This window comes from Pteropus medius, unplaced genomic scaffold, assembly GCF_902729225.1.
Source record: "Pteropus medius unplaced genomic scaffold, Ma_sr-lr_union100, whole genome shotgun sequence".
NCBI classification, from domain to species: domain Eukaryota; kingdom Metazoa; phylum Chordata; class Mammalia; order Chiroptera; family Pteropodidae; genus Pteropus; species Pteropus medius.
Genome location: NW_024351729.1, coordinates 2331587 through 2347704, shown reverse-complemented (window position 1 = coordinate 2347704; position 16118 = coordinate 2331587). Strand labels below are relative to the sequence as shown.

The following is a 16118-nucleotide window of genomic DNA, read 5'->3' as shown; positions in this document are numbered from 1 at the left end:
CCAAGTTAAAAAGAGACCCACTAACAGAATACAAAATAATGCTTTGGTGTTTTAGGTCCTCATTTAAAAAGATGATCTTTAAAAGATTTGAGTCATTTCTGAATCAGTTTATCAATTTGAATTTAGAGTGATCTCACTGATAGTGTCCATCAACACCATCAAATAACAGACTAAATTCATGAAGTTGAAAGCTGAATTGAAGATGGCTGACTATATAACATTATAAGTCTGAAAAAGTGACAAATTCTGCTTATTCTCCGAGACACTTGGCCCCGTGGCTAATTGTTGGTAAAATTTAAAAAGAGAAATTGTTCATCTTTTAAAACTTTACTGTTTAAAAAAAAAAAAAAGGACCTTCTCTTGTTTTATCTTAAAATTCTAAGTGGTAAAGCAAGGTGGGTAAACTATCCCCAGTTTACAGGTCAGGACAGAATCAAAGTCAAGCAGCATGACCAATGTCATACAACTCTTAAGTTGCCCAAAAAGAATTAGTCCAAGAAAGCTTGGTTCCTAGTCCTATATTCTTCCTGTTATGTGTGAATGAAAAAAGGGCCACATACTAACCCTGACAAATTCAAGGTAGGCCCACATGGTGATGCCATACAAACAAAAAGACCAAGAATAATCAAGTAACCCATGGGTGGTCTGAACATAAAAATTTCTAACTAAAAGCAGGTCATGGTGGGTAGTTATGGCTGAGGTCTGTAGCTTCCTTGACAAAGGTCGATCTTTGAAACTGTCTATTGTCCTGGTGCATTTAAGGCACAATGACCAGCACCAGAACACTAGACCACATTGTTATCTTGTTGCCCACATACCTTCTATGTGTACTAGAAACGTTAACCATCCTGTACCCATCGATGTAAAAGAAGTATGTGTCTCTCCATTTTGCTTTTTATCCAATCTGAAATTGCCCCACTGCTTTCTCCTGCTTCCCTAATCTACCACCAATGAATTTTATGTAACCCTCCCTACATAATTTCTTTACAATCTCCTTTGATTCTAATGTATAAAATAAGCTGCGAAACTGCCAATCGCTGGAGCATTTTCTCAATCTGCTGAGATTTTGCTTCCCAACAATTGTAAGTTTGGCTCAAATAAACTTTCATAAGACTTTTCTTAGGTTGGAAGTTCTTTCATCAACATATGCCACACCAACTGTGCTCAGTTGTTAGCCCTCCATTTTAGAAGGAATAACTGGAGCTTGTTCAGAACAACAAAAAACAAGACTCCTTACATAATGAAGAATATCTAACCAAAATGCTAATAATTACTTATGTTATGACTAAATTTTTGTTCTGCCTTGTTAAAATACATCCTATACAAAGTAAGGATGAGATTACATTATATTAGGGCTGCTGTTCTGACTGGACTTTATTGAAATTTATTCAGGAGAGCCACAGTAAGAAGCACAAAAGCCAGCTTTCAGTGAGGAAGTGGCTAGGCATATCAGTTAATGGCAATTTGTTCAAGTGTAAAGGTTTAGAAGTCTAACCTAGGGGAGCAATCTACCTTTCTCTGATGGGATGATAAGGATATGGCAGATCACATCCCTAATGCCCAACTCTGTTAGTCCTTCCAACCATATATTCTTTCAGTCAAGTATTTTTTAATAAACCATTCTAGTTGTAAAAATAGATATTATGTGAATTATGTCACTTCAACCCCTTTAATACTAGAGATGATTTTTTCAAACTAACTAAAATATATAAGTAGAAATTAATGAAAGGCAAACTTCGGCTACTCATAAAACAAAACAGCTCTGAAAATGGAATGGGGTGCCTTTTAAGGGAGTGAACTCTCTTGTCAAGGAAGTATTCAAGCAGAGATGAAGAACAACCTATAGGGACTATAACAGAAGTAAAAAAGACATCAGCTGGGGAGATGGGTTTTTAAGGTCTCTTCCAATCTTGAACCTAAAAAAGTAATCGATTCAACACAGTATTTTATTATCCTAACATTAAATGAAAACAAAACAAAACATTCTAATGTTGTATGAACTTGGTTAGGTCATTTAATATCTGTGGCCAGTTTATAAAATATGTAAAATGAGGTGGAATTAAATGTCTTCATTGTTATTTCCAACTGTAATTCTGTTTTTGAGTTGATAAAAATAGATGACCTCCTAAATTCCTGTACTAAAGAACATAAATTTTACTGACTCAGGATCTATGTACACATAAAGGACCCATGTACACACATTTTACACATAAAGCTCAATTATCTGAGTTCTTTTAAAAACTAAGGAGAACACTTAATGCCACTGAACTGTACACTTAAAAATGGTTAAAACAGTAAATTTTGTTATATGTATTTTACCATTTTTTTATTTAAAAAGCTAAGGGGAATTAGGTACAGAAGGTGAGAGTTAGGGAAAATAGCTACAGTAGAGAAATGAAAGACAGGAACACATGTAGCAACTGATACAAGATAAAAAATCCAGGAAAGAACAAATTCATTCACAGCAGAACCAATCAGAGTATGAAAGAATACTTTATACAACTAAATACAGTTTAGTGCAGGGATCACTAACAGCAAACTATAGCAAGGAGACTCCTGTTTTATAAATAAAGTTTTATTACAAAACAGCCATGGCATATTCATTTACCTATTGTCTATGGCTGCTCTGCTACAACAGCCGATTTGAAAAGTTTTAACAGAGACCAGACAGCCTGAGAAGCCAAGAATATGTATGTACTATTTGGCCCTTCAGAGGAAGCTTGCCAACACCACTTGCCTGAGAGCATCACTGTATTTTAGCACAGTATAGTAATGCGACCTCATAGTAAACATTAAGTGGAACAAGAAATGTTAAACTCTATTCATTATAATATTTTAATATAGCAGGAAAATGTGCAACATTTTTAAGGAAGCTTCCACCAAGAATAGTGTAGAAATAAAACAATGTTTGATGTCTGAGGCTAACAGTGAATACAACTGGATGATGATGATACACAGGAGCCATTCATAATATTTTTTTTTTTTTTGGAATTTTTTAAAATGTAAATGGTGCTTACTATTATACATCCCGGAAACAGGATATTAGAATAGCAGACTAGGACAACATAGTAGAGATTTACAAGTTTAAAATTTAACAGATGTGGTTCTTCTGATTACAGCGATTATATATACTTATGGGAAATCTTAAAAGTTGCTATAAGGAGACAGGAAAAGCAATGTCCATTCACAAAGACCACAGCTATTAATATTACTTTGGCTTATTTCCCTTTATTACTTTTTTAAAGCCTTTTTTTCAAAGCTTAAGATGACTTGAGATATCATACCACAAAAAAATTTGTATTCTAACTTTTGGCTTAAGATTATATTTTCTAATATCCCTAAAAATTATCTGTATATATTTTAAATAACTGAATAGACTCTCATATGCATGTACTATAATTGATTTAACCATTCCACTAATGTTAAACACAAGTTTTCCTCACTTTTCTCTAATATGCATAATACTGTGCTAAAAATATTAGTGAATAAATCTTTCTAGACCTGTTTATTTTGTTAGCCTAGATTCCTAAAAAGGTAGGAATATATTTAAAGTTCTTCATATGGTTTAAAAACTGTTCTTCAGAAAGTCTGTACTTTTTAAATAACTCTCACCAAGAATCTAAGGAAGTACCTACGTCATTTAAAATAGCCTCATTAATATAACAATTTAAAAATCTTTAGAAGCCTGCACGAGAAATTAGTAAGCAAAAAAATATGTATTTCTAAATCCTGAAAGTTATTAACTTTTTGTTCATTAGGCAATGTCAATAGTTCTATGCTTTAAAAATCAGTGCTTTCACTATAAATATTCCTTTAGTGAGCAAATAATGTCACATACCAATCAGAGAATATTTCCCAAAGACACATAACCATTTTTCTTCTACTACATTGTAGGTGGTCAGAAAAAAACACCAAATGCAGTAATCAGTCTTGTGCACTGTGTTTCATAACCAAAGCAATTTTATCCCTGAGTAGGTTCCAGGATAAAATCATAGTAACAGTGTCTGTACCTGAAAGCTATTTATAACACTTAGAAATATCATTAGTAACTATTTTTATAAATATATACGTTCACTAGGCTTTCTTAAGCATTCCTCCTAATAGCAAATGACTTAAAAGGTAAAAAAGCACCCACAGGCAACTCCTTGATTTATAAAGGGTTTAAGATTGGGCTCTTAAAAGGATGCAAATCCTACAATTAGACTTTCAGTTTCTACAGCCATAACTTTTCTTTACCTCAATACCACAAGAAGGAAGTACTACAGCTTTTTACCGATTTCAAATAATTTTTTAAAACTCAAATAAACCCACAAATATCTTCAACAAACTTCTCAAGGTGACATTTATCTTTTTCAAACTGAAATAGTGCCTCCATTTATGTTTCCCTTCATACTGCCTCACGAAAAAGACTGAATTCTATTTGGTAGTCATATCTTGAATTAGTTGATTTTGAAGTAGACAAACTTCTTTGAAAAACAGTTAAGACTGGAAATAAGCAGCTAAAACTCAAGAAGACAAAACTTCAGGATCTAATTCATGCTCTTTCAGTGAACTAAGTAGCATGCAGTCTGCTAATTATAAATTATGAAGATTATCAATGGCTAAATAGACATGTGATTTAATGTACACATAAGGCATAAAATTTTATAATGCTACTAAAACAAAACTAAACTCATTAGAAAACCAAAAAAAATTTTTAATATTGAGGAAATCACAAATAAAATGACTGAAGGATTCATTGAGAAGCCACTCCCAAATTAACTATGCTTTCAATCTTGATTTTAAGTGAATTGAAAATATGTTCACTTTTACAAATTAAAAGCAAATGCATTATTAAAGGATCATAACACAATTCGTCACCTATTTCAGAGGTTTTATCTTTTGATTCCAAAATACATTATCTATATCTGCAAAATACTCACAACTATATTATCAGTACTGTTCTATAGACCTAATTCAATATTTGCTGAAATGTGTAACTTTTAATCTTATTTTGAAATTCAATTTAATCTTATTTTGAAATTCAATTCTCACAGCATAGGATGTAATGATTCTTTGCCCTTAGCTTCCCATTTATTAATAAATATGAACTTCCAAAACAAAGTCATAGTATCTAAAGCTAGATGAAATCATTTTTGCTTGTACTTTCACTCTTAACAGTATTTTTAATTATGCTTCTTTAATTAAAAATACATTTTTAAAATGCCATGACTTTGTGTTGATGAGCAAACGCACAATTATTGCATCATGAGCACGCAGTTTTTAACTGATACTACCAAGCTGCCCTCCAATATAGCTGAACTAATTTATACTTCCACCAGCAATATGAGTTCCCATTTCCCATACCCTTTGCATCACTTGATTTAACTTAACTGGCAACCTGATAAGAGGGAAAATGATCTCATTGTTGTTTTAATGGAATACTTGCAATATTGTACCCTGTATGAAATACCCACTTTCTAAAAGACATACATGTATTGATATTTTCCCAGCCTTGTCCTTCTCTATTATATCTCTTTATCTTTCTAATAATAAAATGCTCAAACAAAAAGTTTGTTAAAAATGCCCTGTCATCCCCATCTGCCAACCCTTCCCAAGGACCCTAGAATATACACTTCTGGGCTTTACAGAAATGAAGCATGTCATGCTTGACAGAGAAGAGACATGGTGATAAAAACGGCCATGGTGGGCAAGCAGTGCCATAAAGGTTAATCAAGAATCTTACATACTACAGCATGGTTTGTGACTTTAATATAATATTCATTCCAGTCCATACAGGTTTTCTGGAAGAACAGTGATATTATGAGATTAAAATTCTATTATTAATTTCAAAACATTATTCAAAATAAACTGAAATCAGACAACATAATGGATATTGGGAAACATTTTAAATTTGAAGTCATCAGATACATGGAGCTAAATGTGAGAACAGAGCTGGATGAAAGATGAAATACTACCTACACAAAAGTAAGAGTCAAAGCTGAGAGAAGGGATATGCTGTTGAGTAGGCAGACAAGTAAAAAAGAAACAAAGGCCTCAGCCTCATGGTTTACTCAGTAAGCAAACCCAAAAGGAGTCAGGAAAGCACAGAGAACAACTTCAAAAATGAAGAGACAACAAAGTGGGTTTCAAAATAATAGAATGACTATAACAAAATTAAATAAGAGCGCTACATGGAAAACTGATCATTACATTTTTTCCATAAAATATTTAAGATAATAGTAAAATCTTAGGCTAAACCAGGAATCTAAACCAGAAATGAAGTTGGTTGAAGGAAATGTATAGCCTAACATGACTGGTTCAAAGAGTTTGACTATGGAAAAAAGATAAAGTAGGTAACTTGTTTATATCCCACCTCCTTCCAGAACATGATACAATACAGTTAATAAAATATTAAGTTAGACCAAGGAAAGGAGGAAAAGTAAATATCCCAGCCATGTGAACTAATAAAATTGCTAGTTATATATTAAAAATTCGCTCCGAGCTTACTGGTAAGCAGGGCAAAAAGGTACATAATGCAAATTGCATAGTTTCATATAAGTACAACAATTTCTCAACAGAAATTTTTTCTGGAAACTAAAAAAATTAAAAGAAATTTCTCATGTGAACCTAAAGTATAAAGGCCAATATCCGTGTCAGCTTTTAGAATAAACAAAGCAATTTTATCCCTATTTAATAGTTATGTTGTATTTAACACATGCCAAATATTGTTCTAAGCCCTTTATGAAATGTTAACTCATTTTTCACCTGGCTATTTCTTTTAATAATCCTCTATAAAACCTGGCAGAATCTGGAGTGAGTGCTGGCACTCCAGGTGGCTTGCTGATTGAGGGATGACCTATGCTTTGGAAGCTGAGCATTAGAAAGGATAACAGGATCAACTGGAAGCTTACCTCCCAAAATAAGAGAAATGTTTATCACATAAAGGCAAAATGGAAGGAGTCAAAGGAGGAAAGCTACATTTGGAAACCACATTATTCAGAAAATAGAATCTTAAACCAGATTTTAAAAATGTTTTCACAATCTTGAAGTCAGTACTCGGAGACAGCTGGGATTCACTCTTGAAATCCTTGATTGAAAGTGCTCAGGATTATACAGGTATACTTCATTTTATTGCACTTCATTTACTTCACAAGTGTTGAGTTTTTTTTACAAACTGAAGGCAAGACCCTCCACCAGCAGAAAGATTATAACTCACTTTTTAATTACAATACTGACATTATGGTGGTATGAAACGGAACCCACATCTGCCTATGTCTGTACTTGGATTGTTCCTGAACCAGTCTAGCTATTACTCCAAACTTTGGTGGCAAAAAAAATAAACTCCTTTGAACTAAGGTAAACAAGGTTATCACACTGGCCAAACTCCCAGGGAATCGGAGCAAATATTCTTGAAGGATTCTCTGCCTAGAATGATTTTCTTTGTGGGCTGGGGGAGACAGAACTGGCTATTTTTTATGTAGGGCTGTCAATAAGTATTAGCCAAAACAGTATTTCAAAGTTATTGCTAAGAGATGACTTATTTTAGAAGGCAACGAAGGTCGAAGCTTCTGGAAAACATGTACATTACAAAAGGAGATCAGCTTCCCATCTGACGAGGGAAAAAAAGAGGGACATTGAAAAGACAGACCGGAATACATTTTTAACAGAAACCAGTTCCCATTCTATAGCTTTTAAGGACAATTTTTAAATGCTAGTAATTGCATTTTGCAATTCCATAACTCTGGGCACAAGTATTTAAACTAGTCACTTGCCTGATAAACCAGATGATAAGGTAAGAGTACCAAATGAGGTTAAGCATACACATTCTAGTCCCTAAAAAACATTAGAGAAGAAATTTAACAAAAGTCTAGCTTTTTAGAACCTGAAGAGGTTTGAATTATCCAACTGAAGATGTTAAATGACCTGCCCAGGCTAAATTATCACACAATTCCACAAATTTTATGGCACTAAATCATCACACAATTCCACAAATTTTGCCCATCACCAAGTGATTTTTTAAAAATAACATTTTTTGTTTAATATAAATGTTACATAAATATCTAACCACTGGCTGTATACTTGAAATTAGTAATAAAATAAAATGCTAAAAAAAGAACCAAATTCAAGAAAGTAATTTTAAAAATAACATTTTTTCAGTCTGGGAAACGATGTTAGCTTGGAATGTTTTCAAAAGGTGCCAACTTCAATTACAGGAAACATTTAGCAGATGAGAGTGAAAGTATAAGAATTATGCTCTGAGTTTGACTTAAGGTACTCTGGGGCTGGAGATAGTAACATAAATGAAAGAGAGGCAGTAAAGGTCATGTAATGTTAGTACAATGCCAGAAAAATAGTAGGATATAAAGAAAGCAGACAGGTAAATTTGTACCCACACTGGGAAAACAAAGTTTGTGTCCATTTATATAATACAAGACAAAACAGCCAGGAAACTGCTTCGCATATTGTGTACGAAAAACCAATTCTGTTTTAAGACTAAACTGCTATATGGTATAGACGAATTAACATCCTATCACAATTTAAGTATTCAACTCGAACTTTTAAGTTAGTGTTTTATCTGTCGCCACATTTCACCTTAGCTATACTTTTATTTTCAAAAACTCGCCCATCTCAAGCAAGACATTAGATAGGCCACAGCCAGTCCCCAGTGCAAACAGGTGGTCTGACTGAGTGCCCCATCTTCTGGGCCATGTGACCCTTTTCCTCCTTATCTCGTTTCAGAAACATTATTTCCGGTGCCCCAGATGGCTATACACACGCCTGAAGGAGCCACTCCAGAAATATTAGGAATACTCTGCCACGTTAAGCTTCCAAAGATAAGTGGCAGAGATCGAAGAAGGGCAGAGAGGAAACTCGAGCCTGGAAAAGCGACGAGTCAGGAAGGCACAGACTTTGCTCAGCGCTAGACTCCTAAATGTCACTTGGTGGAGATGTTCGTGTGGCATCACCCACGAAAGGCTGGGCGAGCGCCCAGATGCTGCAGCCCAGAGCCAGGACGCGGAGCACGCGGCGTGGGCCAGGCAGCCGCAGCTCCAGGGTGGGTGGGAGGCGAGGGTGGGCCAGACCGGCCCTTCCACGGCTCCACCCGGGCGGCCAGCGGCGGAGGCGGGGAAGGGAAGTGAGGGCCCAGCGCAGGGGCACCGGCAGGGAAGGCTCGGGCGCGGCTGGGCCTAATCACATGGCGCAGAAGGCGCAGGCCGCCCGGCATCTCTTTCTTTCTCGAACCTCTGCTTTCATCCCGCCCCACCCCCCCGTGAGCCCCCGCTCCCGGGCCCCGGCCCCACGCAGGCTGAAGTCTCCTCTGCCTCGCGGAGACACTCACTTTTCGCCTGAGGCCACCAACTCCTTGCCCTCGCTGTTGACGAACGCGTCCGTCTCTCCGGGGCCGTCCTTGGGGCCGGGCGCCGGCTGGGCCGCGGGCGGCGACGCCCCGGACTGTTGCTGTTGCTGCTGCTGCTGCTGCTGCTGCTGCTGCGCGCCCCCCTTGCCCAGCTCCTGCAGGATCTCTGAGGGAGAACTCGACAGGCTCCGGGCGAGGGGCCCCGCCGGCCGGCCGCCCCCACCCCACCACGGGTAGAGCCGTGCGGCGGCCGCCGGGCCCGCGGCCTCCGGTCCCCCGCCCTGGGCGCGCCGGCATAGGGTGGCGAGGGGCTGCGCCCGTTTCAGAGCCGCGCAGGCGGAGGCGGGGGGCCGCAGGAGCAAGTCCCGCAGCATCGTCGAGCCTCGAAGCCGCATCATGCCGCCTGGTTAGTCAGTGCAGGCTCGACAGAGGAGGATGCTCGGGGCGTGGGCCGCAGCTCTCCGGGTATGCGTTCTCCCGCGGGACGGCCAGAGGGCAAGTAAGGACAGGGGCAGCGACGTGAGTGTGGGTGAGGTTCTGGCTGCGCTGCCGCTGCCACTGCCCCAGAGGCCGCCAGAGGCTGATTCTCCTCTCACCGCCCAGGACTCCGCACTGAGGCTGAACTGCAGGGGAGGGCCAAAGACATTCCGCGCTCGCCCTTCTGGGGGCGGGAGGACGCAGGTGGCCTGCCCACTTAGCCTGCTCCGATTGGCTCAGGTTCTCAACCTCTCTTCTGATTGGTGACTGGAGCAGTCAAATTTCTCTCGGCGCTTGATGAGCGGCAGGGGACTGGCGGGGACTGGCGGGGGGCGGGAAGAGAAATCAAACTGACGTGTGAGGCGGAAAACCAGGGGGAGCTCCAGAGTTGCTCCTTCCCTCTCGCTTTGTCAACCCCGAGGCTGCACTGTTTGGGACAGGGGATTCAGAGGTCTCCTCTTTAAAGAAGCTGATGGACTCCTGGACTCTGGGACCTCAAACTGCAGGGGAGATTGATAAGCTCCTGCAGCTGGGTGGCCGGCGGTCCGCGGGGCTGGCAGGAGCTCGGCTGGTCCAAGCGTGCAGCTGGCCCCTGTGCTATCCGCAAGGGCGCGTGGCGACGCCTCTTAGGGCCGCGGTCCCACGAAGGCAGCCCCAAACAAGCCTCGTTCCTCTGCCAAATGTTACATTTACTTGAAACTTTCCATGGTTGGCGACTACCCAGATGTGAAGTGTTTTGGAAAAAATGAGCCAAATCCTTTCAGCTATGCGATTTAGCCATTTGGAGGGTTGGAGTTCGTAGGAGGGCAAAAGGGGGCGGGGGGTGAGATTCCAAAATACGCTGCTTTTCTTTTTAAACATGATTTTTTAAATATGCACCAGTATCTCAAAAATAGTTTTGAACAGCAGTGATTCCCTCAACACTAATTTGCTTGAAAGAAAAATGTATATATATATACATTTTTTAATGAAAGCTGCTTCATCATTAAAAAATAGAAGCGACCGAATACTGGTTCTCTACATCGTTTTAGGCTAGTATTACTATCCATTTATCCTTTTGGAGCTGTAGAAAAAGAGCCAAGAATCTGGTAAACTTTTGACTTTTTCTCTGAGCCTACACTCCACTCCACGACAAAAGTGTTTTTAGACAGCTTCCTGACACAAGTATGTTTAAATGCCTAGATCCATAAAGGTTAATGAGGTGATTTTTATGAAACAAAGTGGTGTCAGGTGCTTCATAAACTAATTACAAGATTTAGTAATCTAATGAATCTTAAAATATTTCCCTAGATTAATAATGAGGAATTCTGGCTGTACCTACAGGTTATGTGACCTTTGACATGTCATAGTTTGCCATGTTAAAGTTTTTTCTGTGTGCTCTTTAACCGGAGGAACATGGAACAAGTTATCGTCTAAAGCACTTAATCACATTTTTTTAAAAAGTTAAGATAATTGCAAATTATTCCGAGGGCTTTTATTACTACTTAATGTTACCTGTCACAAAAATTTGAAGAGTCAAAGTAATAATGTATTCAGGAAAAGGAACATCAAGTTTTGGAGAAAACATAACAAATGCTACTTTTGCCTGACCTTTCCAGTCTGACTACCAATGACACAAACTTGATTATTTTTCCATCTTTTAGGTATAACTAGTTATCAGTTTTGACTGCCTCCTTTCTCTCAGCCACATCCAAGCTATTGACAGATCCAGTTATTATTTTCCTCCTGTTTTTTTTTTTTTCTCAGTTTCTGTAATTTTTCCAGTGGTTAAAAGTTTAACTACTTTATAGTATACTTAACAAATATAAAAGAATACCTAGTACTAGATTATTTTCTAGAGCTTCTACTTTCAGGGATGATCTCCTGAGAATGGACAGATGTTATTCCTGTAACATTTAGAAAAACTTGTCTGCTGAAATTTAACCCCTTCTTTGAGAAGACCAATGAAAAGGTTATAGAGAATTGAAATGACTACAAATAAAGATGTGATCCATTAATGCTTTTATTCGATTCTTTTCTTCATCTTATTTAATTTTTTAAAAAAATTTTAGTGATTTTTTTAATCAAATACAACTTTGGAATTATGAATTGGAGTTAATTACTATTTCCATTAGGTTATTCACCTAATAATTATGTCATCGTATAAACAAAATATCGCTTATAAAAGATTTTCTACACATGCACTAGTTCATCAAAATATCTAGAAATAGAAAATGGCTCTCCAGATTAACATGTGGCTGGGTTGTCAGAGCTACTCTTAGACTTCCTCTTTGCTACTAAGTGCAGCTATCCTACAATGGGTTATGGTCTCATAGCTGTTGAGAATGCAATTAACATCCAAAGGAAAAATTGGAATGTATGCATTTTGTTTCTCTTCTACCTGGAAACACAGTTCTTGAGCTTCTATGTTCTTTTGAAGATTGGAAAAGACCAGCATTTCAAGATCATAATATAACCTATATATAAATTCCAGATATTACCCTTAACAAAAACTAGAAGATTATTATTTGTTGACCTAGAGCTAAACAGAAAATAATTCTACTCTGACTAATGGCTTAAAAAGATTGCCTAAGTTTATTTTTTTGTTTGTTCTTCTATTTAGAGATTAGAATAAGGTTTAGGAAACCTCTAAACAAGCTTCTGTTACTACTTCCCTTTCTTCTGTTGCTTTCCTGCTTTAACTAACTTCCTAGTCTCCCTGATAAACCCTGCCAAATATGGCTTATTTTTCCAAAGCTGAATTTAGCTCTGTATTAAAATAAGTATTATAAATTCCTCATCTGTAAAATGATAATGTTGGTATCTTATCTCACAGGGTTGTGAGGATTAAATGAATCAATACATGTAGAGCACTTAAGGCAATGGCAGTGGCACTCTTTAAGTGTTAGCCGTAACAGTTGTCATGTCTATTATTGAAAAGCCAAACAGAATTGTTTTAAACTATCAACCATAAAACATCATTTAAGAAGAAACTAGCTCCCCAAAATGAGACTATTTACTTACTTCATTTTTAGAAAACAAACCAAGAATTGCTAAAGCATCTTGAAATACAAACAGACTGCTGCAAAAACAGATTAAGCAAAGCTAGGCTCAGTGCCCAAGGTACCAGCTATGTATGAATAACTAAAAAAAGTACTAAAGAAAAAAGAATTGCTAGATAAAACAAACGAAACTGGACTAAATGTAAATGTCATATATAATTAAATCTAAAAAATCTGTCATTTTCTACCCGTGTAAATTAAATTCAACTTCTATGCCTTGCAACATCACACAAAAATGGTGAGAGAGCTTTTCATCAAATATGAAGAAACTAATTGAATATCTTGTTTAAAATACTAATTATATGAAATTCTTTTTGAGGATTCCCTGATAGTTGGAATGAGAGTTGGGTGATTGTTATTTTTCCTTCATTTAGAATGATATAGTAAAAATTTCAATTAGCTCAGTATATAAGTTAATATTGTTTATACTTAAATCACAATTATATGCGTAGACCTTGCAGATATTAAAGTTATTTTGATATCTATTTTTTGTAAATTCATAAAAAGTATGAATTAATGTTAGTTCAATATAAATATTAAACTAAATAATATTAATATTAGTTCAATATAAATTGAACTAAACTCCAGCCCAGAGATGAGAAAGTCTTACTTGTATATTAGCAAAATCCCCCAAATTTTGATTTTATAAATAGTCCAAAAGTCAATCAAAAGACTACTTGTTTGGAAATGAAAACAAACCCTGTGGTAGATTGTATTACTGTTCCCAAATATTTTTGTCCCTCTCATTGGGAGGACTTTACCTCCCCACCTTGTTGAATGGTAGGCTTGGCTTTATGCCTTGATCTTTTCAGTGAAATGTGAAAGAAAATGATATATACCAGTGCTAAGCGGAAACTTTTTAAGAGTACTTGCTTGGTTCTGTCATTTCTCTTTTCATTTTACAACAAGAATAGCATATCTCAAAGAAGGGACGCTCCTTCCCCTGGGTCCCAGAATGATGGAGCAAAGCTAAAGATGACTATGACTCATAAATAACAAAGAGAAAACTTACTGTAAGTAATTTCAATTTGGGTGTTATTACAACAGGAGTAGTTAACTTAGGTTGAGTATATATCATCAAATGAAGAAGACTTGGCAGCCATAAGACTAGTATGAATTACAGAGTATTTGAGAACTCTAAAAGATAGGCAGTCATCCTCCAGAGCAGCTGAAAATACCAAGAGGACAGTCAGAGTAGGTATTATCAGAATTTGGCATTCTCTTTCAGGGACGATTAAAACCAAAGTTCAGGTAAGAGATGTTTGATTGATGTTCTAATAAGCCATATGTATTTGGACACTTTAATTCGGAAAAATTAGCTGTGGTTTGAAGTATGAGCTCCATATCAATTATGCTGCTATGTTGGTTTTATGCTATGAACTCTAATGTTGGTTCAATATCTGATATTTATCACATTTTTAAAGCTTGAAAAGGAAAAATAAGCCTGGGCTTTTGCCTATTTATGTTCATCCAATGATAATTTCATAGTACCAATTCAGAAACCCATTATTAAATTCCACTGAAATCATTATTTATAGAGCAAAATCCAAAACTCAGACATTTGAAAAAAGTATCAGAGTCCACAGTAATAAATTTTGGTGTTCTGGGGTAGAAAAGAATCAATATTAATCATCTGTATATTGTGGGTTCCTTCAACTTTATCTTTACTCTTCGAGCTTCTGACATTTACAGTTAGCATGTGATTCCTCTGTCCAGTTATAAGTCACAATAAGCAACTCTACAAAAGAAATGTTGATTTGTGATAAGGCTGCTTCTCATAGTGACATCGGTATGTTGTGAGGCAGAATTTTATTCATATGCACCCCAGATAGTAAAACAAACAGTATAATGTATAAAATATCTCTGTAGAAACAGCCTAAATGGTTATCAGTAGTCTCAAGAATAGATTAAAATAATGTAATATTTTCATATAATGGGATAACATAAATTATTTAAATTCAATTATCCCCAGTATCATGTATTAAAGTGGAAAAGTCTCAAAAACAATGTTGAGAAAAAAGACAAATTACAGATGGATATGTATATTATAATACCATGATTGTAAAACTTGCAAAACAATATATATTATTATAGATTTACACATGTGTGGTTCAAAGTTTCAAATGTGCATAGGAATGGTAAACATGAAATTCAGCGTAGCGGTTATTATCTCTGGGTACATATAATGGGGAATGGGATTGAAGTGATGAATACAGGAAGCTTCAACTGTATCTGTAATGATTTATTTTTAATTTTTTTTAAAATCTGAAGCAAATATGGCATCTGGGTAGCTAATAACAGGTGTTTGTTATATTCGCTTTCTCTATGTTTGAACTATTTCATAATTAAAGAAGCTTTGTTATAATGTTGAAAGCCATTATTTTTCTCTAACAATTATAAGTTTAGAAAATATTACAAATTCAATATTCAATTTTTAGTGGTTCCTTTTAAACTTTATTTTTGCCTAACTAATGCTGGGTGATACAATTATAGGGTAGCAATATAGGAACCCTATGAATGTATTTCAAGAGTGCAACCAACAGACAATATCATTGAACCAAAAGCTTTACAAAAGGTAAGGATGACTAATATTTAATTGAAAAACTTATAAAAAATTATTTGGTTCTTGGCTTCCTCAAACATAAATACGAAAGATTATTTCCTCAGTCAAATATGAATAAAAATATATATCCATCCTTCCTTTGAAGGCAAAGAAGCTATTTACTTTGTAATATTGCTGTTTAGGGACATGTCAATTGCTAAATTTTATGGCTATAGAAATTATAAGTTGATAAGGTCACACAGCTAATTAGCAATAAAGTTGCCAGAGATATAACCTCAAACTAGTTGTGGCCCTTGCCCTCATTTCTTTTGAGCCATTGGACAGATACCTACAAGAGACATGCTTATGGGTGCAAAAACACCACTAGGCTCATAAAAATCTTTGGGAATAATTTCTCCAATGAGGGACTCAGTAAGTAAGTTGAGTATAGCAGACCAGGTTGCACTATATTAGGGAATAACAATGCTCCAGTAAGTTGGAAATGGAATGTCCTGTCTAGAGAGGGAGTAGCTAATCCATTCCAGCCAATTTTAGCTAAGTGGAATGCAGGTACAGTTAGCTAGACCTTTGAATTCTTTAAGATATTCCACAAATATGATATTTAAAAATAAATAAAATTTAACTTTTAAAAGTAAGCAGCTCGCTCAATTTTTTGAAACACTAGCTTAGTCAAAAAAAAAAATCTATAAGAATAATT

At 36.5% G+C, this 16118-nt stretch overlaps 1 protein-coding gene across 3 annotated transcripts in view; it reads right to left on the bottom strand.

Moving 5' to 3' along the window:
* Positions 1-9924, bottom strand: part of GLS (glutaminase) — a 70229-nt gene extending 60305 nt beyond the window's left edge. For 2 of the 3 annotated variants that reach the window (XM_039844279.1, XM_039844281.1), the window contains exon 1: positions 9323-9924. In XM_039844279.1, the coding sequence (XP_039700213.1) occupies positions 9323-9738 (416 nt within the window). In that variant the 5' untranslated portion in view covers positions 9739-9924. The remainder of the gene's footprint in view (positions 1-9322) is intronic. The other variant, XM_039844280.1, reaches the window with a different exon arrangement.
* Positions 9925-16118: the final 6194 nt, after the last annotated feature.